The sequence below is a fragment of the Schistocerca piceifrons genome, chromosome X, assembly GCF_021461385.2.
Source record: "Schistocerca piceifrons isolate TAMUIC-IGC-003096 chromosome X, iqSchPice1.1, whole genome shotgun sequence".
Classification (NCBI taxonomy): Eukaryota; Metazoa; Arthropoda; class Insecta; order Orthoptera; family Acrididae; genus Schistocerca; species Schistocerca piceifrons.
This window is the reverse complement of record NC_060149.1, coordinates 71,138,829-71,166,167: the sequence shown is the minus strand read 5'-3', so window position 1 is coordinate 71,166,167 and position 27,339 is coordinate 71,138,829. Positions and strand designations below refer to the sequence as shown.

Below are 27,339 nucleotides of genomic sequence, written 5' to 3'. Positions count from 1 at the left end.
CTTGTAGAAGCTGGGAAATGTGGTGAGGATCAAAGCTTGCAGGACCTTCGCCATGGTATTCAAGAGGGGGATGGGCCTGTTGTTGGTAGGGACTGAAGGATTGTTTGATGGCTTGGGACTGCTATAAGTTGGCTTGCTTCCACTGCAGAAGGAAAAGGTCAGTCGTTTTATTTTATTTTATTTCATTTACACATCAAGTTCCGTAGGACCAAATTGAGAAGCAAATCTCCAAGGTTATGGAACGTGTCAGTACATGAAATTACAACATAAAAGTAATAAAAGATAAAAATAAAATGTTTATGAACCCGAAAAAAGTCAAGCCATAAGTTTAAGTAAACGCAATCAACAATACTGAAAGAATCAGCTTAATTTTTCAAGGAACTCCTCGATAGAATAGAAGAAGTAACCCATGAGGAAAATTTTCAGTTTCGATTTGAATGTGCGTGGATTATTGTTAAAATTTTTGAATTCGAGTGGTAGCTTATTGAAAATGGATGCAGCAGTATACTGCACACTTTTTTTTTCTTTATTGTGATTTCATTCCCCTGCCCCATATGGGCAGGGGAAGTCTGTGAGCGGCACAATCCGCTGCTCTTCAGCCGAGTGACACTACAACTAAAACAAGAATAAAATGATACATACATAAGGAGATAAAAAAGGGGAACATAAAACAGAGTAAGGGGAGAAAATGGAGGTAAAATATACACTGACGTGGAGACGTTCATGGGGGACAGTTAAAAATGTCACCAGAAAGTTAAAAAAAAAAAACCACAGTTGGCGATTCTTAAAATACAGAGAAGACACTGAATGCGCAGGCTCAGGTTAAAAGTCGGCCACAGTAGTAAAAACACTCCGGAACAACACATTTAAAACCCACTTGGAGCACACACGACGAAGAATAAAACTGCCAGGTGGGACGTGCCGAGGGAAAAGGTCAGAGAGGATGGAAAAGGAGGGGAGAGCATGGGGCAGCTGGGGAATTGGCGTGATGAAGAGAGGAGGGGCATCAGTGGGTTCACAAAGAGGCAGGAGACACGTGGGGCAGGAGATGAAGAGGGAAGACAAGGCAGGAGGGAGTGCAGAGACACTGAAAGGAGGCACAAGAGATGGAGGGGGAGTAGGAGGGGGAAGCTGCTCAGGAGGAGGGAGGGGGAGGAGAGGGAGCCCTGAGGAGGAGGCAGGAAGATGGGGTTAGAGTTGGTAGGAAGGGTAGATGTCAGGGCGAAGCTCATCATCCGGGAGGGGTAGACGGTGGAAGTTGTGTTGGGAAAGGAGATGGAGGGTGTAGAGATGGAGAGAGGGTGAGACACAACGGTAAAGGCACGGCAACTGGTTGGGGTTGGAGAGGATGGGAGAAACCAGAGGGTGAGGGGGATCAAGGCGGCGCACAATATATAGTGTGCGGATGTGTTCAAGGAAAAAGAGAAGGTGGGGGAAGGGGATGTGGTCGTAGAGGATGCGCGTGGGGGACGGAAGGCGGATGCGGAAGGGGAGGCGCAGCGCATGGCGTTCGAGGATTTGGAGGGCTTTATAGAACCGGGGAGGGGCGGAAATCCAAGCGACGCTGGCATAACAGAGGATGGGACGGATCAAGGATTTGTAGGTGTGAAGGATGGTGGAAGGATGCAGACCCCACGTCCGGCCGGACAGGAGTTTCAGGAGGCAGAGGTGGTTGTGAGCTTTGTTTTGGATGGTAAGGAGATGGGGAGTCCAGGTGAGGTGGCGGTCGAGTTTGAGGCCAAGGTATTTAAGGGTAGGAGTGAGGTGGATAGGACGGCCATAAATGGTGAGGTAGAAATCATGGAGGCGGAAGGAGAGGGTGGTGCGGCCTATGATGATCGCCTGGGTCTTGGAGGGATTAACACGGAGGAACCACTGGTTGCACCAAGGGGTTAATAGGTCAAGGTGGGTTTGGAGGGTATATTGGGACCGTTGAACGGTAGGATAAAGGGCTAGGAAGGCGGTGTCATCAGTGAACTGGAGAAGATGAACAGGCGGGAGAGGTTTGGGCATATCAGCAGTGTACAGGAGATAGAGGAGAGGGGAAAGGACAGAACCGTGGGGCACGCCGGCAGAGGGGTAGAAAGTACGGGAGTTGGAATGGTAGGATAGTCACATAGAAGGGACGATGGGAGAGGAAGGAAGCAACGAGACGGACGAAGTTGATGGGGAGAGCATAGGTCTGAAATTTGAAGAGGAGCCCGGGATGCCAGGCATGGTCATAGGCGTTCTGGAGATCAAGGGAAACAAAGATAGCGGAGCGATGGGAACTAAGTTGGAGGTTAAGGAGCTGGTTGTCGGCGGAGAAGGAAAGCCGGAAGCCACATTGAGTAAGAGGAAGGAGGCGGGGAATAAGGCGAGAGAGGATGGCCTTGAAGACCTTACTGAACATGGAGGTGAGGCAGATTGGACGATAGGAAGAGGTATATACTGCACACCTTCCTCCACAAGAGTTAAGGAAGTCTGATCCAAATGCAGGTTTGATTTCTGCCGTGTATTAACTGAGTGAAAGCTGCTTATTCTTGTGAATAAGCTAATATTGTTAACAAGAAATGACAGTGAAGAATGTATACAGGGTAGTCCATTGATAGTGACGGGCCAAATATGTCACGAAATAAGCATCAAACGAAAAAACTACAAAGCATGAAACTCGTCTAGCTTGAAGTGGGAAACCAGATGGCGCTATGGTTGGCCCGCTAGATGGCGCTGCCATAGGTCAAACGGATATCAACTGCGTTTTTTTTAAAATAGGAACCCCAATTTTTTATTACATATTCGTGTACTACGCAAAGAAGTATGAATGTTTTAGTTGGACCACTTTTTTCTCTTTGTGATAGAGGGCGCTGTAATAGTCACACACGTATAAGTAGGTGGTATCACGTAACATTCCGCCAGTGTGGACGCTATTTGCTTCGTGATACATTAATCGTGTTAAAATGGAGTGTTTATCAATTGCGGATAAGGTCAATATCGTGTTGACGTATGGCGATTGTGATCAAAATGCCCAACGGGCGTGTGCTATGTATTCCGCTCGGTAACCTGGATGACATCATCTAAGTGTCCGGACCATTCGCCGGGTAGTTACGTTATTTAAGGAAACGGGAAGTGTTCAGCCACATGTGAAACGCCAACCACGACTTGCAACAAATGATGATGCCCAAGTAGGTGTTTTAGCTGCTGTCATGGCTAATCCGCACATCAGTAGCAGACAAATTGCATGACAATTGGGAATCTCAAAAACATCGATGTTGAGAATGCTACATCAAATCGATTGCACCCGTACCATATTTCTATGCGCCAGGAATTGCATGGCGATGACTTTGAATGTCGTGTACAGTTCTGCCACTTGGCACAAGAGAAACTACGGGACGATGACAGGTTTCCTGCACGCGTTCTATTTAGCGACGAAGTATCATTCACCAACAGCGGTAACATAAACCGGCATAATATGCACTATTGGGCAACGGAAAATCCACAATGGCTGCGACAAGTGGAACATCAAATGGTTCAAATGGCTCTGAGCACTATGGGACTTAACTGCTGAGGTCATCAGTCCCCTTCAACTTAGAACTACTTAAACCTATCTGACCTAAGGACATCACACACATCCATGCCCAAGGCAGAATTCGAACCTGCGACTGTAGCGGTCGCGCGGTTCCAGACTGAAGTGGCTTGTCGGGTTAATGTATGGTGCGGCATTATGGGAGGAAGGGTAATTGATCCCCATTTTATCGATGGCAGTCTAAATGGTGCAATGTATGCTGATTTCCTACATAATGTTCTACCAATGTTACTACAAGATGTTTCACTGCATGACAGAATGGCGATGTACTTCCAACATGATAGATGTCCAGCTCATAGCTTGCGTGCGGTTGAAGCGGTATTGAATAGCATATTTCATGGCAGGTGTTTTGGTCATCGAAACACCATACCATGGCCCACACGGTTACTGGATCTGACGTCACCCGATTTATTTCTGTGGGGAAAGTTGAAGGATATTTGCCATCGTGATCCACTGACAACGCCTGACAATATGTGTCAGCGCATTGTCAATGCATGTGCGAACATTACAGAAGGCGAACTACTCGCTGTTAAGAGGAATGTCGTTACACATATTGCCAAATGCACTGAGGTTGACGGGCATCATTTTGAGCATTTATTGCAATAATGTGCTATTTACATTATCTGCTGTGATATGCCCGATTCATTCATGGCTTCAATAAGCTTATTTATTTTTATGGTGTCATATGCTGCTTCAGAGTTAACAAATATTTGATGTGTTTCTACACACATCTAAAAAAGGTTTGCATTGCCTCATTTCCAAGAGTTCCGGAACCTGTACAGAAAATTGGATTCGAGATTAACATAAACATCATTTCTGTCCGTTTTGTTGCTCATGAAAATCACACATGTTCTACCGCCATACAGCGAGATCTTCAGAGGTGGTGGTCCAGATTGCTGTACACACTGGTACCTCTAATGCGTAATAGCACGTCCTATTGGATTGTCACGTGCCTGTATTCATCGTGACATACTATCCACAAGTTCATCAATGCACTGTTGGTCCAGATTGTCCCTCTCCTCAACAGTGGTTTGGCATAGATCCCTCAGTGGTTGATGGGTCACGTGATCCATAAACAGCCCTTTTCAATTTATCCCAGGCATGTTCCATTGGGTTCATGTCTGGAGAACATGCTGTCCACTCTAGTCTAGCGGTGTCGTTATCCTGAAGGAAGTTATTCTCAAGATGTGCATGATGGGAGAGCAAATTGTCATCCATGAAGATGAATGCCTCGCTGATATGCTGCCAATATGGTCGCACTATCCATTGGAGGATGGCATGCATGTATTGTACAGCCACTATGGCGCCTTCCATGACCACCAGTGGCATACGTCGACCCCACATAATGCCACCCCAAAACAGCAGTTGCTGCACTCACTGGAGAGCGTGTCTAAGGCGTTCAGGCTGACTGGGTTGCGTCCAAACACAATTGTCTGGTTGAAGGCATATGCGACACTCATTAGGGAAGAGAATGTGATACCAATCCTGAGCAGTCCATTCAGCATGTTGTTGGGCCCATCTGAACCATACTGCAGGGTGTCATGTTTGCAAGGATGGACCTTGCCATGGACATTGGGAGTGAATTTGGGCATCATGCAGCCTACTGCACACAGTTTGAGTCATAACACGACGTCCTGTGGCTGCACGAAAAGCATTGTTCAACATGGTGGTGTTGCTGTCAGCGTTCCTCCGAGCCATAATCCATAGGTAGCGGTCATCCATTGCAGTAGTAGCTCTTGGGTGGCCTAAGCGAGGCATGTCATTGATATTTCCTGTCTCTCTGTATCTCCTCCATGTCCGAACAACATTGCTTCGGTTCACCCTGAGACACCTGGACACTTCCCTTGTTGAGAGCCCTTCCTAGCACAAAGTAATAATGCAGATTGATCGAACTGAGGTATTCACCATCTAGGCATGATTGAACTACTGACTACGGACCCCCTCCATCTAATAGGCGCTGCTCATGCGTGCTTGTTTACATCTTTGGGTGGGTTTAGTGACATCTCTGAACTGTGTCTGTAATACAATGTCCACAGTCAACGTCTATCTTCAGGAGTTCTGGGAACCGGGGTGATGCAAAACTTTTTTTGATGTGTGTATATTGTATTCCTTTGGTTTTTATGTGAATATTTGGTCATTAATTGATTTGCCAGATGTAAAGCCTGTCTGATATCTCCCAATTGTTTTTTCTGCAAAAGGTTACTGTAGCTACACTGTAACCTACAATACAAAATGTTTCATATGAAGGGAAGTAATGGTGAGGGTTTTCTTAAGGTTCATAGGAGATAGACTTTACAGTTTGGAAATAAAAATACAGGAATGAAAGTTTGTGCTGTACACATTCATTACCAAGTACCAGAAGAAACAACATACCATTAGTAATAGGAAATGTTTATTAACAGAAGATGCTTAATGTTTGCTCAGGAACTGTTTATAAAAATTATTGTTCATAAAATAAAAAAGTAGAGAACTGGAACATATGAACAATTTAAAATCTTATTTATTAATTTCATTCAGAATTACAATTTATCAACATTAAACAGAATCTAGATTGAATTAGGTATGTGACAACCATCAGTGCTGCATTTAATTTCAAATTTGATACACCATGGTTGTGTGGAATGTCAGCATATGGTCCAATTCGTGCTGCATAACCCATGACGTGTGCAACGTAGTGTTGTTCATGGGAAGTATGGAAGAGGTGAGCCATTGGCCCTAAGAGGAAAACAGGAAAAAAATTAATGTTTTTTTTGTCGGTGATCCATGGAAAATAATCAAAAATGTACATTCTAAGTTCAGCAAGATTTAAAGCACAAGAGTCATGTGAGAAATGTCTTCTTATCATATGCCAAACCTGGAAGCAACAATGAACTACATACTAATCTTCAACTTATCAAATTGGCTGTTCCTTCATCAGAAGTAGAGGCCTTTTTATGGGGTGCAGAAAATTCCATCAAGTGTTTTTTCCCCTAACAGTAATTTAGCATCTTTTTAAATTCATTGTTGCCCTCAGTTAATGGAATAACAAATTTACAACATAAGCTTTTAAAATAGCAAATAATCAATTCTTTCAAATTATGTAAGTGTCAAAATGACATTAAAAAAATCTAACCTTGAACCTACGAAGCAATTCAGTACCTAAAATAATTAATGAGCCTTTAATGACAAAGTGGCCACCTAAATTTAATTGTAGTGAAAGCCTAAGAAGTTTACTTTATTCCTTGGTGTTGCAGCTGAATAAAAATTAAGAGGTTTGTCTTTCACGAGATGACTTTGAATACTGACGTCCTGCTGGTATCTATGCTCTCTGTCAGATCAGCTGATTGGTGGTAGTAGATTATTACACATGGCACGCAATGTTATTCTGAGTTATCTATTTATGAAGTTCTATGTAATTACAGCACATATCAGTACCTTGTAATTGATTACAATTGTTGTTTTCATTTTTGCAGATATGGTGAGAGCATGTGTGAGTGTTTCTGGTTATTGAACTTATGGAAACTACGCAATAACTAATCTTGAGAAAGTTTTAAGTAAATTCATGAAAATAAGATGCCACTAAACAAGACTTCACAAATTTTTAAAATACTTGAAGGAGCTCAATCTAGAAAAATGAAAAATAAACATAAAACTGGCAGACAAACAATTTTTACTGCTGATGAAGAAAAGCAGTTTTGTGATTGTGTGATTCAAATAGGTGCCTGTGGTTTCCCATTAGTCTTGTTGGACATAAGGTTAACAATTGAAATGATGGTGGACAGAATGAGATGGATAGGAGCAACCTTTAGGCCTATCAATATTCCTGGCAAGGAGTGGGGTAATTCATTGGTAATAGTCACAAGGCATTGTTACCAATGAGGCAACATGGCAACATAAATCCAGACAGAGGGTCTCTTACTAGAGAATTTGTTGATGAATATTTTGAAAACCTAAAACGTCAATGGATGGTGTACCAACAAAACGCATTACAGATGTTGATGAAACGAACTTGTCTGATGACTCAGAATGTAAGACTGCACTTATTAAATGTATCAATAATTATCCTGATAGGGTAATGAAACACTCCAAAACTGCAATCTCTGTCACATTCTGTTGCACAGCTACAGGTACTTTACTGCTGGTATATGTTGTCCATAAGTCAAAAAATATGTGGTCCTTCAAACGGTTGGTTTGATGGGCAGTTCTTCACTGTGCACTTGCCTCATGCTAAAGGACTTACTGGTCCAGGGGTGATTATCAGAGCTAATCTCTCAAGTATTTTTCTGTTAAAGTCATAAAAGCTGCTAATGGTAACAATATTTGCTTTGTCTGCTTATCTCTTAATTGCACTAAGACTTTGAAAGTCATTAGCAAAATGGAGAACAAAATCAGGGATAAATAATTTACCAAAAAATTTTTTCCCTCCCTTATTACGACAAACATTGACTCTAGTTGAAGTCACATCTTCTGCAAATTAGATTTCTGGATTCTGGATAGTGGTATTCTTCTCCTGGACAAGCTGCATATTACAAGGAAACTACCTGAAAAACTGTGCCAATCTACTACTGATCTATTTCACTGATCAGACACTAGCTTCCTCATGCCAACATCTAGTTTTGTTATGGGAGACGGTCATCTATCAAAACAGCTGCATATACCTTGCTCTTCATAAGATGGAAAAAAGAAAGAATCAGAGAATTTCAGGATAATACCTAAATGATGACATCCTGTATAAACTAAGCACTAGTGGTGACAGTGGAGAGCAAGAGAGTTATTGACAGTACTTAACTGAAGGACATGAAGCAGAGCAACAAGCTGACAGGCACTTATATGATGTACAAAACTGTGCATAAAGGGAAATATGTTCTTCTGTTTGCTGGGAAGAAAAGTATAAAATATTTTGTTGGACTACTGAGCAGTGAAGATGAAATTAAATTCTTGAGAAACTGGAATCAAACAGTCTTTTTTGTTTGACTTAATGTACCTGATGCATCAGGTGTTGTAAAAGATGATCTTTGCAGAGTTTCTCCTGAGCCTAAAGTGGATAGGAGGGGAAGACTGTCTTTTGGTGTTGTATTTGGTAGTTATCTTATATCATTCGTATATTTTATATAGTTATATTATATCATGCTTTGCTGCAGGGATCTATGGCCATTTTATAAATAATATTTTACTTCTTTTGCTGAATGTGCTTTAATAATATGAGTGAAGCTGATTCTGAAAGCCCTAATTTGGAATATATTGTACCTTTAGTTACCTAACATTTGTTTTCCAGAATAACAAAATGTAGTCATAAAGGTGTCAACTATTTTTGTTCTATTGAAGGAAATGACAAATAATAATAATAATAATCAAGACTGTTAAGCAAGTTATCTAAAACTGCTTTTATACACAACAAAATATTCTCTTGCTTATGATAGGGTGTCATTGAACAACAGTAGCTAGGACTTGCAGAGAATAGAAAAATAATTCAATTTCCAAAAGGACCGTGACCAGCATGTGACTTTGAACACTGGAAAAAACAAACAAAAAGACAAAAAGGTGTGGTTAATTCATGATAATGATTAACTTACCAGCTGCATATACAGTAACATCTCCTCCTCCATGTGATGCTTCATCTGTTAAAATTGCTGCCTGCTGGTGGTAATCAAAACTTGTGTAATCATAGTTTTCAGGGTTGTCACGAATTATTTCAGTTCCATTTACAACAGTATAATTAAATGCAAGATTGCTTCCAGTTGAATATGTTAGTATTGTATATGGAATATTGTCAACCACTGACTTCTTAGCTATACCTAAAAACGAAAATTTTGTACAAGTCGTTTCTTACTAATTGTGTAATTATAAAATATGTACATTTCATTTACCCACAATAAAACACCCTAAACAGATTCAAATCATGTGATATACTACTTTAAATATGCTGGTCAGTGTAATTACATTATTGTAGCCCCATTCATATGTGTGTATTGTATTGTATTGTATTTTTATTGATCCAGGCAATCATAGTATTGTACAGCTGTACAAATGATATTGGATAGGTCAAGAGAGCTATTTACAAGTAATTTTTACAAATTGATTTTTACATTATTTTGTAGCAAGGAAATTATCTATCTTAAACAAAACAGTTAATAAAAATCATAGAATTGTAAGGTTGTACATACGATATTGGACAGGTCAAGGGAACATATTTACAAGTAATATTTAATAATTGATTTTGCATTATTTAGCAATGAGGAAGTTAGTTATCTTTAACAAAACAGTAAATACAAATGTTGTATGGTAAAATACAAACAGCCAATACAAATGTAATAGTAAAGTAGTCCAGTGTATTTCATAGACATGCACAGTATATAATAATCCAGTATATTTCGTAGACATGCACAGTATATAATTTTCAGACCTAATTGAACATTTATCATATTGTTTACATTTTTAACCCCTTTCAAAAAAATGATCAACTGCATAAAATCAATGGTCCAAGAGATATTTTTTTAACTTATGTGAGAAGGCTCTTGGGTTCTTTGTTGCTTTGATTTCATTGGGTAAATTATTATACATTTGTATCCCAACATTTAAAACACTTTTTTGGTAGCAGGTAGTTCTGGACTGAATCATATGTAGGTCATATTGCTGCCTTGTTGCATAGTTATGAATATCTCCATTGAATTTTAGTGTGCAGTCATTGTTTAACAGGTATGACTTGACAAATGAGACAATATTATAAATGTAAGCAGAGGGAAGTGTCATAATGCCATTTGTTTTGAAATGTCGTCTGCATGATTACATATTATGCGTATTGCCTGTTTTTGTATTTTGAAAATATATCTACCTCCAGGTGAGTTCCCCCAAAATTTGATTCCATACTGTAATGTAGAATGGAAGTAAGCATAATATACATGTATGAGAACAGATTTTGTGGCTGATTTTTTGAACATCCTTAAAATGTAACACACAGTTGAGAGCTTTTTTGAGATATAATTTGTGTGAGTCTCCCACTTAAGATTTCCTTCAACCTATATGCCAAGAAACTTGACAGAGTCCACACACATAAGCTCTTGGTTATTTAGAATCACATCAGGCATTTCTTGTTTTTGGGATGAGAGTCTGAAGTTGATGTACGTTGTTTTCTGTATGTTTATAATCAGTTTGTTCTTGTTGAACCATTTGCTGAGTGACGACATAAGCGGTTTAATTTTTTGGTAGTGGTCCTCTGTATCAGTACCCGTTATTAGTATACTTGTGTCATCGGCAAATAGTGTGGTATGTCCTGTAGCAAGCTTCGTGCTTATATCATCAATGTATAGCAGAAACAGTATGGGTCCCAGGATTGAGCCTTGTGGCACACCATATCTAATGGGCATTGTGTCAGAGGAGTGGACAGTAGATCGATGGGTGGTTGTATTCTTTTTATCAAAATTAATTTCAACTTTTTGAAATCTGTTTGACAGGTAAGATTCTAACCATTTGTTTGCAATTCCTCTTATACCTTTATTTGCTAACTCCTGTGTATTGAGTTACGAAGGAATTGTCTGAGAAGAAGAGATGTAACTTGTTAAAGGAGCAAAAGTATGGGAAGATATATTGTAAAATAGCCCTGTGATTCTTTCTGCACATATTCTATGACTGTCTATGATCAATTAATAATGGTGCAATAAAATTTCACATAAAATAAATTACAATTAAATAAGTAAATACTAGACACTCAAAGAAATGATTAGTTTGCCTAATGCTGAGGGTCTTTTGGCGAAAGTAAACAAAGTTGTCATCACCTGAAGATTGGTTTGAACACCACAGTGCTTTACTAGGCATGGTGCTATCAGAGATATTATGCTGTTACCTTCCTCTCACCTTTGAAATGACTTACCCAGCTTGTTACTGGTCGATTTTATAGATGGCATTTCTAGTGCAGTTTTAGAAAAGACTGATAACGAAGTTTTCATGAAAATTAATAAATGATCCTTAACCAACTCATTGTCATTAAACTCTGAAAACAATCTCAATGTATTTATAGTATGCAGTTCAAAGCTTATAAGTGATTTCTGCCTAGCATATGCTTCAGATATAAGGGTGCAGAGCTAGAAGTGGTTGGTAATGTGTGGGATCACATGGAGCCCTGAAGAAAGACATTAATGGCTGTCTATTTGCTTCTGATGAAGAGGTACATGCCTGGGTACAATCATGTGCAACTGTAAATATTTTTCCATGAGGCAGTGACTGTCTTGTATCACAGTGGGATAAATGTATTACATTACAGTTATTACCTTTGAAATAATAAACAGTTTACTTTTCTTCCATCTGTCTCATTTTAATTTGATTGCCCTTATATTATGTGCATTATGGATCCTGTTGGACATAGGTCACATAAAAATAAATAACGCTGTCATGCTTAACTTATTTCCATTCCATAATTTCACATTTAATTTTGTAATGTTATATTGTGTTTGATCTTAGAATTTTAGTGAGTTATACAGGATGATAAACCTATTTTGTAGATGTAAGTGACATGTGCTATTGAGAACAATTCTCTGTTCAAGATTAATGCACTAGATTATCATTAACAGTGGAGCTAATAAACTCACAGATGCTGTACAGAGCCTGACATGATTCCATTCGACCTATGGTCCAAACATGAATGGAAGAGGAAAAACTCCTAATAAATGATACAGTGGGAATTACCCTTTGCTATGGCCTTCACGGAAGTTTGTAGAGCACAGATGTATATGTGATGTATGTAAATGTACACTCTTGAGACTGTGCTGAATATTAGTGATTTAAATTGCTGTTTAACACCTCTAAAACCAATTACTACACCAATTTTTAGCAGATGCATGTCACTTGAATGGTGGCAACATTCACCACTTAACATTTTCTTTCACTGTCTCTTATTTTGACCACTATCTTGTCAACAGGAATTTCCTCCACACAAAGGTATGTGCCACTGACAGCATCAACATATGACCAAATTTTTGGAGTGTTTGAAGAGGTTTCACAATAGCAGTTTTAAGGGAAACAAACCATCTTGAACTTTGAAAATGTTTTTTTACAAATACACACACCAAAAAAAGTTTTGCATCACCCCTGTTCCCAGACCGGAAGATAGACATTGGTTGTGGATATTGTATCACAGACAATCCCTTTTACTTTTCAGAGATGTCACTAAACCTGCACAAAGATGTAAAAAACCATGCATGAGTAGTGCCTATTAGACGGAGGGGGTTCGACAGCCAATCAGTTCCTGTCATCCCACTAGGCAGGAGGTACACAACTTGTGTTGTCTGTTGTTCAACCATGCCTAGTCAGTCAATACTGCGGTTTGATTGTGTCTGCATTGTTACTTTGTGCCATGAAGCACTCTCAACAAGGGAAGTGTTGAGGTGCCTCGGAATGAACCAAAACGATGTTGTTCGGACACCAAGGAGATACAGAGAGACAGAAACTCTCAATGACATGCCACGCTCAGGCTGCCTGAGGGCTACTACTGCAGTGGATGAACACTACCTATGGATTATGGCAAGGAGGAACCCTGACAGCAATGCCACCATGTTGAATAATGCTTTTGGTTCAGCCACAGGACGCCGTGTTACAACTCAAACTGTGCCCAATAGGCTGCATGATGCTCAACTTCACTCCCTACGTCCATGGCGAGGTCCATCTTTGCAACCACGACACCATGCAGTGCGGTACAGATGGGCCCAACAACATGCTAAATGGACTGCTCAGGATTGGCATCATGTTCTCTTCACCAATGAGTGTCGTATATGCCTTCAACCAGACAATCGTTGGAGACGTGTTTGGAAGCAACCCAGTCAGGCTGAATGCCTTAGACACACTGTCCAGAGAGTGCAGCAAAGTGGAGGTTCCCTGCTGTTTTGGGGTGCCATTATGTGGGGCTGACATATGCCGCTCGTGGTCATGGAAGGAGCCATAACGGCTGTATGATACATGAATGCCATCCTCTGACTGATAATGCAACCATATCCGCAGCATATTGGTGAGACATTCGTCTTCATGGATGACAATTCATACACCCATGATGCACATCTTGTGAATGACTTCCTTCAGGATAGTGACATCGCTCGATTAGAGTGGACAGCATGTTCTCCAGGCACGAACCCTTTTAAACATGCCTGGGATAGACTGAAAAGGGCTGTTTATGGACAACATGACCCACCAACCACTCTGAGGGATCTACGCTGAGTCGCCATTGAGGAGTGGAACAATCTGGACCAACAGTGCCTTGATGAACTTGTGGATAATGTGCCATGATGAATACAGGCATGCATCAATGCAAGAGGATGTGCTACTGGATATTAGAGGTACCAGTGTGTACAACAATCTGGACCACCACCTCTGAAGGTCGCACTGTATGGTGGTACAACATGCAATGTGTGGTTCTCATGAGGAACAAAAATGGCAGATATGATGTTTATATTGATCTCTATTCCAATTTTTTGTACAGGTTCTGGAGCTCTCAGAACTGAGCTGATGCAAAACTTTTATTGATGTGTGTACATAGCCTTTCCAGCTATAGGTTAATGTAAGTGAACATTTAAAACTGCAACATCAGGGTGGACGGCAAAAAACAAAATTTTAATTTTGTGCAAATACAGTATAGTAGAAAGGTCACATTGTAAAGTTTGTAGGTGATTTGTAGGTACACAGAGCTACCAAATATGGCAGTAACAATAGTTCTAACCTGGCAGGCACTGAGTTCCACTAAGCTGGGATGGCAGATACAGGTATGCCATTCTCACTGATTCTACTCTGTAGCAGTGTTTATCAATCAGAGTGGTTGGTGAATGATGGCAACCCATGACCAGATGTCTCCAGAGGTGAGAGATCTAGAGAACATGCTGGCCAGGGCAATGACTGAATACCCTCTGTTTTGAAATAGGTCAGGACATCAAATGAAGCAATAAGAAACTGACACAGAATGAACACATCTGAAGTGTAATATCAGATGTCCAAATTACCAACTGTGAGAACAAGGTGTGACAGTGTTCTGTACCCAGTGGCATCCCATACCATCAAACCAGGTGCTGGATCTGTATGATGATGATGCATGCAGAGCACATAGCAACGTTCACTCTCCTTCGAACTTCTACACACGGATACATCTATTGCGATGCTCTATGCAAAACTGGGACTCATTTGAAAAGACAAAATGGAGACACTCCTTTGTCCTGTGTTGACACAGAGGGCATCACAGTTGGTGCACCTTTCTTTGCTGTCTAATATTTCCTCATACACTGAAAACATGTGGTATTACACCTACCTATTTTGTGTAGTTGTTTTAAAACACTAATCATTTGCATAACCAAGCATGTACAGCAGTTCATAAAAATTTGGCATTTGTTTCATGCTGTCTTCATGGTGATGCAATTTAGTGGTCAGCAATATAGTCCGGTTCATAAGGAATGAGATGGTGAGTTTGGAGACGGTAGGACATTGGCTGAGTTACTGTTCTATTGTGGCAATGCCATTGGCACGAGGGAGGGTGATGTGTAGGAAAATGGATTCAATAGTGATGAGTAGGAATCCAGGTGATAATAATATTGGATGCTTGATAGTCAAGGAACTGGTTTGTGTCATTAATATGGGAAGCTAGGCTGCAGGCAATTGGTTTGACATAAAACTCCACCCCTCTAATGGCTCCATTCAAATCTCTCTCCAAACCAAGCCTGTTCCCTATCAAAATTACCTGCATTTTGATAGCTGCTATCTGTTTCACACCAAAAAAGTCACTTCCATTTAGTGTGGCCACCCGTGGATGTCACATCTGCAGTGGCAGTCCAATTGCTCAGCCAGTTTGTTGAGGGTCTTGCTGAAGCCTTCAGAGACAGGCTGCAGTACTGGCACAATGAAGTCTCCTGGGACAATGTAGTGATACAGGTATGTGTTTGTGTGTATGTATGTGTACTCTATAGCTCTTGAAAAAAGATTCATCCAAAATCTAGCAAACTTCTCAGTCTTGTTTCTGTATCTTTTGATGTCTGAGCTCCTGTACTATTAGGCGAGTTGTTAGCTTTACTCATTAAATTCTTTATATTACACTTTTGACTAGCATCTGCTAATGGACTACAACATTTTTAGATTTTGTTAAGTGCACAATTTTACATTTCTAAACGTTTAAAGCAAGCTGACGATCTTTGCACATTTTTGAAATCTTTTCAAGATCTGGCAGAATATCTGTGCATATTTTTGGGGCAGTACTTCATTGCAGATAAACACAACATGAACAACAAGTCTGAATTTACTGGTATTATTATGTGCCAGTTCATTAGCATATGACATATAGCAGAAGTCTCAGCACATAAACTGAGGCACACTTGAAATTACTTCTGCATCTGTTGATGACTCTCCATTCAAGATAATATGTGGAGTTCTCTAGTATTAATAGTAACAGTTTAATTTGTCAGTCGATCATTCAGTACAATAGTATCAGACATGTCACGTTTACATGGAGTTTAAAAATTTCACAGTGAAAAGTTTAAAAATCACACAATTACATGAATATATCAATAAAGCTGTCAGTATATCCAGGTTCCTGGCCATCAATACCCAGGAGGAATACTCCAGTACTTGTGAATAAACACACTTTAATTACAAAATAATCACTGCCGGTACAGAACAATAGATCTTACATCACTGCCACTGGAACAAGAGTACCAAAAACAATCAGTCTCAAAGACCTTCTACACCTTCCTGGCTGATCCTCTCATCTCAATTGGTGGTGGGTGCCACAGAGGACAACACCCCCACCCCCTTCTCCGGTAATGCAGACACAGGGGCAAGGAGATGGAAGGGATCCCATTGAGGTCCATTGCCCTTGATCCTGGCATTGATGTTGGCATCACCCACATTCAGTGGGATCTCAAATAAGCATAGGAACATTACATGTGATGTCGCACCATTGTCAGTCATGCATAGGCTTAGAGAACATGGGGAGAGTGTTGTCATGTAGGTGAATGGTCGGTGCGCTGCACAATGATGGAAGATGTTGATGCTAAAGATCACATCTGGTGCTTACTGTGGTGAATAGGCCACATGCTTTCCTGTTGAGCTGCCACCAATCCAAGGTTTGATGGTAGTTTGTGCTGTAGTGGGTGAGGTTTGTACTAGAAAGGAGGTTGCATTGAGAAGAGGGATGGAATCACATGAGTCTGAGAGAGCTTCACATTTCGCTGACTGTGTAAAAGGTATATCTGCTGGACAGACATCATTTAATGTCCATGCAGGCTTCACCCTGTTTATAGAAATAGTCTGGCATTTATTGTTCAGTATGATGTCCACTGTGTTGTTGGACCTGGCCAGGACATGTCATGGACCAAAGTAAGTTGGCTACACAGCTGGGCGGATGAAGTAAACTCTGAGCATAATGAATTTGCAGTTAGCAAGTGTGTTGTGGATGAATGTTTGGGGAGCTGAATGTAGGTAGGGTAGAGGCATGCGCAGTCTGGAAATATGGCATTAAAACTTTCCAACCAATGCCGGTAATTTGGCTGAAGGCGTGGCTGATGAGTCCCTGACAAACTCGACTGGGAGAGCGAATTGTTCCCTACAAAGTACTTCTTCCAGTAAAGCCTTAAGATCATTCTTATGCATGACACAGATTCCTAGTAGTATCCAGTTTAGCTCAAGTCCACAGCTCCTCGTGATACATGAGTGTTGTCTTTAACATACAGTACCATCATTCTACAAGGCTGTTGCTCTGTGGGTCATAAGTGGTGGTATGGAATTTAGCCATGCTGCACAAGGAGTATAGTTTTTCATACAGCTGGGACTTGAACTGCTGACCCTAGCTGGCTGTGAATGAATATGGACACCAAATCTCATGGTCCACATGTGCATACTTCTATCAATAGCCAACATTGCATATCTGTAGCTCTCGGGCGGTGGTAGAGGGCCAATAATGTCAAGATGTGTCTTGTGCATCCTTTTTGAACATCAGAGTTTGCTATTGTTGGCTGATTATGATGCCCAACATTTTTTGGCATAAGGTGCTGTGTGTGACCATGCCTGGCAGTACCTCCTAATGCCCAACCAGACAAAATGTTCTGTAATCAAATGTGTTGCTGTTTTAATACCAGGGAGTGCCAGATCATGTACTAATGAGAAGATTCCTCTTCACATAGCATCTGAGACAATGGGGTGCAATTACCCACAGAGATGTCACAAATTATGGGACTGGCAGCCCTGGGTGACCATTATGTAACTATGGTAAGATTTGTGGATGTGACATGTAACAACGCCTGCACTGTCCTGTCTTCTTGCTGTAAGCAAGCCAACTCTTTGCAATTCCATTTGTAAGTAATTGCTGAAACCTTGGATAAGTAATGCACCACCATATTTTCTGTTTCTTTAACGTGTCTGATGTCTGTGGTGTACTGACTAATGAGATCTGTGTGCTGAGAATGGCGGGGCAGGCAGATCTGCTGTGGGTTATGGATGGCATCTGTGAGGGGCATGTGACTGGTGTATATGGTGACTTCTCTGCCTTCAATGTTATCCCAGAAGTACTTCACAGCCTCATATATTGTGAACAGCTCCTGTTTGAATGCAGACCACTTAAATTGCAAACTAAGTGGTTTCTTAGAAAAGAATCATAAAAGGTGGTTGGAATCACTAACTCATTGTAAAACAGTGCTGACCGCAGAATCACTAGCATCTGTGGTAATAGAGATGCACGTGTCTGGGTGTGTGTGTGTGAGTGTAATGCCATATACTAAAGTGACTCTGAGCACCTTGAAGGCTTGAATCACGTTGTCTGTCCACTGAACCTTTCATGAGTAAGGCGTTTGCTTACCTGCTAAGGCATCCATTAGTACAGCCTGAATTAACATGGCCATGGGTAGGTGTCATCTATAAACGTTTACGGTTCCTAGGAAACAACTCAATTCTTTGAATGTTGTAGGACTAGATAGGTTATGGAAGACATAAATCCACTTGAATGGCAGCTGGATGCCATCAGCATCTACCGTCTGTCCCAGGAATGTCATTGGTGTAATTGAGATTTTTCATGATTGATTTCCACCCCATTGCCCTTCAAAGCTTGTACGACTTGCTGGAGGTGTGATATATGATCCTTTATCGAGGTGGAAAAGATTAAAATATCATCCAGATTGGCATAGCAAAAAGGCATCTTGTACAAGACTGAGTCAATGAACCATTTCCATGTGTTCCACATCCCTGAGTCCCTAAATCATGAAACAGAACTCAAACAAGCTGAAACAGGTGATCAGTGCCATTTTAGGAATGTCTCTTGGAAACATGGGTTATCTACAAGTATGCTTTATGACAGTCAGTCACACTAGAGACCCATGCACTGTTAAGAAGTTGTGCAAAGTCGTGTATATCTTGAATATGATAATTGTCAATGATAGTTCTAGCATTAAATCACCTGTAGTCACCATTCAGTCGCTAAGAACTGTCTTTATTGAGTACAAGATGACTGGGGGACAGCCAGTTACTCTCTAAAGGGCATATAGTTCTGTTTTGGAGAAGTTACTGGTCCACCTCCATTGCATGGTGAAGCTTATGTGGTGTTAGCCAACATGCCATGTGGCACACAGGTAGACTGTCAGTGATATTGGTCTTGTGGCATGTTCCATTTGAAATTGATGCTAGTTTACCATCTTTTAGTGGGGTGGGCAGGGAGGGGGGTGGGGGGTCACTACTGAATTAACAGGAGAATAGAACATGCTGTCACTAACCTGTTTACCCATGTCACTGGGATTGCCTTGTATGAGGTATCCATAGTAGAAAGCATTGAGTTATCCATGGAAGGGAATCAAAGCAGTTGAGGAGTGTGGTGAGCTCAAAGCAGATCTCTTGAAGCAGTGTTGATTAGTTGTTGTGTCTTGGCATTTCTTACAAAGATAGTGTTGACTTCAGTGTGTTCCATCACAAAGCATGTGCGCGAGACAACCAACTGCTCTTATAGAGATGCTTGTTCAGTGAGTACAGATGTGACTGAGTCAATTGTGAATTGCAAACAGAGTATGTCTGTCTTGGTTTGATGGTGAATTAAGGTTTGAAAATGCAGATCAATGGAGGGCACATGAAATCAGAGGAGATCTATTTCCATAATTGTGTCATCTACGTCAGCCATGTGAAAGGTCCATGGAAAGTATACATCTGGTATGAGCTGACTTTGCAGTTTGATTGCACCATGGAGCCTTATATCCGTCTTGTTAGCCACTCGTAAAGATAGTTTCACCAGCAAGGTATGGCCAGTGTCATATGAAATGGATATCACACTCAAGTCTGCTCCTGTGCCAATTAAATACGAGAGATTTGTTGAGATGTCCTGGATGAATAACCAACATTCTCCATCTGTAGAACTGATGAAATTGAAAATAACTTGATGCCCATCCTTATTGCTATGGGTCGTGGTGCCTAATTTGACCTGCATGTCACAGATGCCATCTGTAACCCAGTTGCAGGTCTGCTGCTCTACCATTTTCAGCACATGGATCTCATTAGTCAGTACACCACAGACATGCACAGAGAGATCTGCAGTTCTGTGCCACATCACTGAATGTGTTGCGAAGCCAGCAGAGGGGTAAACTGCGTGAGATGCATGACTAGCACCGGTCGTGCTATCTGTATTCACCTGCTGGAAGGTCCTCGGGTGTTCAGCTGTAGACCTGTCTGCAGTTGGGCCCACTCAGGTAGTGGTTAGTGGGAGGTGTGGGTGCCTCCTCTTGGCCGCTGAACATCACATGTGCCTGTGACGCTCATTCTACCTCTGCCTCTGTCAGTTATGAACGGGGCTACTGTTGCAGAGTTGCTACCTGCCCTGCTCCCTGGTGTGTTAGATGCTGCCATGAGATGGTGATGCTTCTTAACTTGGAGTGCTTGGTCAGTCAGACAGAGTGTGACATCCAATAGATCTCTCATATGGGACAAAAGTTGTAATTTTAGTTCTGCAGGCAATTTCCCTAACCATACTATGCACAGAGCAATGTCTGGCGCATATTCTGGAGTAACCATAGCATGTAAACATCACCACAGCTGCAATGGGCATCTGTCCTCATAGATAATTAATTGCATGGCATTTGCCATAGGATGAGAAAGATGGTCAATAACAATAGCTTTAACCATTTCATATTTGTGGAACGACAAGTCACACATTAGAGCAGTGTTATTGTGAAGATGACTAATGAGGCAAATACTTCTCAATTATCTATTATTCCAATCTCGTATAGTGTGCAGAAAGAACGAACACCTACATCTTTCTGTACAAGCTCTGATTTCCTTATTTTATCATGGTGATCTTTTATCCCGATGTAGGTTGGTGTCCACAAAATATTTTCGCATTCTGAGGAGAAAGTTGGTGATTGGAGTTTCGTGAGAAGATTCCGTCACAACAAACAATGCCTTTCTTTTAATGGTGTCCACCCCAAACCCTGTATCATTTCTGTGACACTCTCTCTCATATTTTGTGATAATACAAAACATGCTGCCCTTCTTTGAACTTTTTTGATGTACTCCGTCAGTCCAATCTGGTAAGGATCCTACACTGCACAGCATTATTCTAAAAAAGGACAGACAAGCGTAATGTAGGCAGTCTCCTTAGTAGATCTGTTACATTTTCTAAGTGTCCTGCCAATAAAACGCAGTACTGTGGGCATCTAATAGGCTACCCACTAAAATGAACCACATTGTTGGGTTGTCTTTGTGTACTGAGGGCAGCTTACAGCATCAACCCAATGGGATGTGTTGGATAGTAACTGGTTGAACTGGTAGTCTCGACTGCTGTGTGTGAGGCAGATTCACGTGCAGTTAAATGAAGTCTCAACTGAGAAGGGTAGAAGTCAATCTGTCTTACACCACCATGTAGCCTGAGGTTATCATGGCATTGGAAAAATGCTGGCCACACATATCACATAATGTGGAAGATGCAGATGTTTGGGCATCTGGCACAGCAGCAACAATCAGCATCATTGGAGAAAATGGAATGCATTTTGTTAAAACAGTTTAAATGTGAACTTGTGCAAAACAGATGTGTGTAAAAATTCAGGCTGGGCTTGTGAATATTGACCTGCAAGCAGAAGCCAAGGTATGTTCATGGACTGTGGAAAGTGCTCTTCAGGGATTGTAAGGCAGACATCACTAATTCCCGTGACTGGTGATGTTCTCTGATGTGGATGCTCAGATGTGCTTGAATGAGGTGTGTCATAGTCTTTCCACCTAAATAGGATGTTGCATGTTATGTCTGTTTCTCTGGTAAAACCATCATCCAGATGAGACATGTCACTCGCGAGAGTGGTAGCAGGGATTGCATGCTGCTGTGCTCCTTGGCTGAACTGTCCACTTGTAGTCTGTCATGTGGTTGGCCATACGATCCACAGTGCTGGTTCCCATGGTAACTGCACACGTTAGATGAAGACACAAACACAAAACAGGATCATAACTGTGGATATATTCAGATTCCTGGCCATCAATAGCCAGAAGGAATACTCCAACACTTGCAAATAAACACACTTTAATTAAAAAAAAAAAAACAGTGGTAGTACCAAACAATAGAGCTATAGAGCTCGCATCACTGCCACTTGAACAGGAGTACCAAACACAATCAATCTCAAAGAACTGCTATACCTCTCTGGTCAATCCTCTCCCCTTGACTGGTGCTGGTCACCACAAAGTCAATAATTATCTTAATATAGGTACATAAGAACATTGTTATACACACAAATGTTTTTTAGCATATTACATGGAATTACAGAAATATATATTAATAGATAGCTTGCTTGTTTATCTTAAAATAGCTACTTAAAAACAATGAATACATACAGATGTACACTCATCAGCCATAAAATTATGTCCAATTGACCTACCATCAATATAAACCCATCCAGGCCATAGAATCATCTGGTGAGGAATGACTGCTAGTTGGACAAATGCACGGTGCATGTAGTAGCAGTGAGTGTGCTGTCCATGTGCTATCTAACTGAGTTTGACCGAGGGCAGTCCGTGATGGCCTGGAGGCTCAGGTTGAGCATTTTGGAAACTGCACAAATTGTCAGGTATTCGAGGAGTGCTGTGGTGAGTGTCTTTAACATGTGGCGAAACCAACGTCATGCCACATCCAGACGTTGTGGGGTTGGGCAGCCACCCCTCATTAAAGATGTCAAATGTCATAGGCTGGGCAGACCAACACCAACTCAAAGGAAGGCCTTGGCGCTTGTTCGTGACGTCACGTCAGCTAGGCACGGCGAACGTCAGGTCTGTTGCAGGCATACTCATAATGGTGGTGTCTCCCTCTCTGACACAGGTAAATGTGAAACTATTGGTGGTAGTTGACCAACACACATTGTTCTGAGAGATTTCTGTAATCAATTAATTGTGCAATTCATTACACTTCTTAACAAATAGTGTACTCCTGAACTTAAATTTCTACCTGTTTTAAGGATTGACATACAAAAACAACTTCATGGTCCAGCAGCAACAGAATTTGTGCTTCTTTACCTTACTTGTAAATCTGAGGAAGTTACATTTGTACTGGGTTGCTTTTACAAGAAACTGTGAAAATATTGGTGCTCTTCTTTAGGTATCTTGGTTGATTATGGAGTGAGGAGCACTGAATGTTAATGAAATATCTTGCGATGGTACACGTTGGGGGAGGGGGTGGGGGACAGAAGAAGCGAAAGAGAGATACTTGTTTTATCAAATAAAATTTTTTTATCTTATAAAGTTTCTCCTTTCAGTTGCAAGAGGGAAATATTTATCTTTCCAAATGTGCATGTTTGAGAAAGTTTAAGCTCAGCAGTATTTTCGATGTATGAAGCTATTTTGTTTCCTGTTTAGAATTCCTTTCATTGAAAACGACTAATCTAATGACTGGCAACAGTTGGACATTTAACATGTAAATTAGTTCACATTTCCAGTGACGATGTCAACCGAAAAGAAATAAATAAATAAAAGAAATGAGTTAATTGTAAGGGGGTTGGGGTAAGTTTCGACAAAAAAATGGATCAAGCAAATATAGTTACTTGAATGTAAAATTTCCCAAGCTTGCAATGGGGCAAAGCATCTTCTCATATTGATCTACGTTTGTTTCGACAGGATTCAGTAATACAGAATTATGATCTTCATTTGTAGCTTTACGATAGCAAGAAAATCTTTCATCTAAATAAAACTGCAGAATCCAAAACAATATGAAACAGTTTCTACAAAAATAAGAGCTTTATAGTGATAAGTACGGCCAGGCGTTTCTGCCTGCAACAGACCTGGCGTTCGTCGTGCCTAGCTGAAGTGATGTCACTAACAAGCACCGAGGCCTTCCTTTGAGTCAGTGTTGGGCAGACTGGTAAAACAGGACAGGCAGCAAACAACATCAAACGTTAATGCTGGGCAGAGTAGAAGAGTGTCTGAACACACTCCTCATGATGGGCCTCCACAGCCGATGAACCACGTATGTGCCAGTGTTAACACCACGGCATTGGCAGCTATGTCTAAAATGGGCACATGACCATCAGCATTGGATGGTGACGCAGTAGCAGAGTGTTGCATGGTCTAATAAATCCCAATACCTTTTTCGTGATGCTGATGGGAGGGATTCCCGGGGAACAGCTCCTTGGCACCTGTACTGTGAGACGGAGACAAGCTGGAGCAGATCCATTATTCCCTGGGGAATATTCATGTAGGCATCCATGGGTCCAGTGGAGCTTGTGTAAGGCACCATGATGCCCAAAGAGTATCATACACTGGTTGCAGCGCACATAAACTGCTTCGTGACTATCACGTTTCCCGATGGCAGTGGCATTTTTTAACAAGATAATGAGTGGCATTTTTTAACAAGATAATGTGCCATGTCACAAGGCCAGGCATGTGATAGAGTGGTTTGAGGAACACAGTGGTGAGTTCCAGTTGATGTTTGGCCGCCCCCCCCCCCACCCCCCAACTTACCAGATCTGAACCTGATAGAACACATCTGGGATGCGACTGAATTAGGCCTCAGAAGTAATTGCCCCTTCCCCAAAACTAATGGGAATTAGGTGATGTGTGAGTGCAGATGTGTTGCCAGTCCCCTCCAGCGACCTACTAAGGCCTCATTGCTTCCATGCCATGGTGTGTCATCACTGTTATCCATGTTAAAGGAGAACATACCAGCTACTAGGTAGATAGTCATAGTTTTTATTGTTCTGGCTAATCAGAGTATATAGCATACATGAAAATAAATGTATGCTATCTGAAAAGACTGCATATATTTGTATGGTTACATATAAGCACTCTACTTTAGCTTTTAGCTTCAAGATATTCTTTAACACTGTATGTACATATTTTAACAAAGTGGAATTTTAATTTACCTCTGAAAAGTTGTGAAAATTTGTGACAGGTTTGAGGATTTCGTGCTAGAGAGTTAGAAAATACACTCCTGGAAATTGAAATAAGAACACCGTGAATTCATTGTCCCAGGAAGGGGAGACTTTATTGACACATTCCTGGGGTCAGATACATCACGTGATCACACTGACAGAACCACAGGCACATAGACACAGGCAACAGAGCATGCACAACGTCGGCACTAGTACAGTGTATATCCACCTTTCGCAGCAATGCAGGCTGCTATTCTCCCATGGAGACGATCGTAGAGATCCTGGATGTAGTCCTGTGGAATGGCTTGCCATGCCATTTCCACCTGGCACCTCAGTTGGACCAGCGTTCGTGCTGGACGTGCAGACCGCGTGAGACGACGCTTCATCCAGTCCCAAACATGCTCAATGGGGGACAGATCCGGAGATCTTGCTGGCCAGGGTAGTTGACTTACACCTTCTAGAGCACGTTGGGTGGCACGGGATACATGCGGACGTGCATTGTCCTGTTGGAACAGCAAGTTCCCTTGCCGGTCTAGGAATGGTAGAACGATGGGTTCGATGACGGTTTGGATGTACCGTGCACTATTCAGTGCCCCTCGACGATCACCAGTGGTGTACGGCCAGTGTAGGAGATCGCTCCCCACACCATGATGCCGGGTGTTGGCCCTGTGTGCCTCGGTCGTATGCAGTCCTGATTGTGGCACTCACCTGCACGGCGCCAAACACGCATACGACCATCATTGGCACCAAGGCAGAAGCGACTCTCATCGCTGAAGACGACACGTCTCCATTCATCCCTCCATTCACGCCTGTCGCGACACCACTGGAGGCGGCCTGCACAATGTTGGGGCATGAGCGGAAGACGGTCTAACGGTGTGCGGGACCGTAGCCCAGCTTCATGGAGACGGTTGCGAATGGTCCTCGCCGATACCCCAGGAGCAACAGTGTCCCTAATTTGCTGGGAAGTGGCGGTGCGGTCCCCTACGGCACTGCGTAGGATCCTACGGTCTTGGCGTGCATCCGTGCATCGCTGCGGTCCGGTCCCAGGTCGACGGGCACGTGCACCTTCCGCCGACCACTGGCGACAACATCGATGTACTGTGGAGACCTCACACCCCACGTGTTGAGCAATTCGGCGGTTCGTCCACCCGGCCTCCCGCATGCCCACTATACGCCCTCGCTCAAAGTCCGTCAGCTGCACATACGGTTCACGTCCACGCTGTCGCGGCATGCTACCAGTGTTAAAGACTGTGATGGAGCTCCGTATGCCACGGCAAACTGGCTGACACTGACGGTGGCGGTGCACAAATGCTGCGCAGCTAGCGCCATTCGACGGCCAACACCGCGGTTCCTGGTGTGTCCGCTGTGCCGTGCGTGTGATCATTGCTTGTACAGCCCTCTTGCAGTGTCCGGAGCAAGTATGGAGGGTCTGACACACCTGTGTCAATGTGTTCTTTTTTCCATTTCCAGGAGTGTATATTTCTATCGTGAGTTGGTTTCCAAACTATCTGTTCTAAATAATTTTCAGAGAATACATTTAGTATTGTTTTGCAGGATCTCTCATTACATCCCCACTTGGAAACTGGAATTTCTCCACTCGATCTGTGAATGATTAAAGTGTCATCTAATGATGACAGCATGATAGGGAAACATATACTAACAACTGAGGTTTTTTCTAAAGTTTTCAGTTATCAGTCTGTTTAGGGTGAGTCTGGTGGTTGACAGAAGGACCAAATTATAAGTTGATGTCCACCCTTGATACTAACTCTAGTCCAAATGATCTTGCATGCAAATTCAGTTTTCATCTCAATGGATTTTAGTTTATTGTCTAATGTCTACAGCCAGATTCACCCCAAAAATCTCACTGCTGTCAGTTTTGGGCTATACCAGGTTCTGTATACCATGAGCTGTAGTGCTTTTTTGGAATGCTTTAAATTCTTGCACCTTGTTCCAAATATTTCAGCAGCTGATCACTATTATTTTAACAGTCTCATCTATGTGGAGCACTTCTTTGGATCTTACACTAATATGGCAGTGTCTCCTACAGCTATCATTTCTTGGAGTGGATGGAGAATTGGCTAATAATAATAAATAATAATAATAATAATATAGAAAGAATTAATCTTGTTTGTATCTCGCACACAGTCAGCTACATGGGTAGCAGTCTCTGGTGTGTAGAGCATCCCTGGCTCATTTAGAGGGTCCCTCCCATGGCATAAGTCTACAAAGCTGCAGCCTAGCTTATTCTTATGTGATGAAGTGATGAATTCTAAATTTAATACAAAATAATTGTCTTCTATTGCTCAAGAGCTACATGAATTTCCTTTTGTGTGGTGGTGAACCCCTTATTTTTTCACTAACAGATCTCCAAACTTGACTTCACTCTTCCTACTCAGGTTTAAGCGATAAGAAATATATCATCATATTCCTGCAGAATCCACTGGAATAGCAATAATATGAGATCACACAGCT

At 41.7% G+C, this 27,339-nt stretch overlaps 1 protein-coding gene across 1 annotated transcript in view; it reads right to left on the bottom strand.

Moving 5' to 3' along the window:
* Positions 1-6,042: 6,042 nt before the first annotated feature.
* The window catches only part of LOC124721966 (alkaline phosphatase-like), a 214,148-nt gene continuing 192,851 nt past the window's right edge, over positions 6,043-27,339 (bottom strand). Inside the window, exons 8-9 of the mRNA XM_047247133.1 lie at positions 9,115-9,336; positions 6,043-6,277 (exon numbers count right to left, since the gene is read on the bottom strand). Coding sequence (XP_047103089.1) covers positions 6,072-6,277; positions 9,115-9,336 — 428 coding nt within the window. The 3' untranslated portion in view covers positions 6,043-6,071. The remainder of the gene's footprint in view (positions 6,278-9,114; positions 9,337-27,339) is intronic.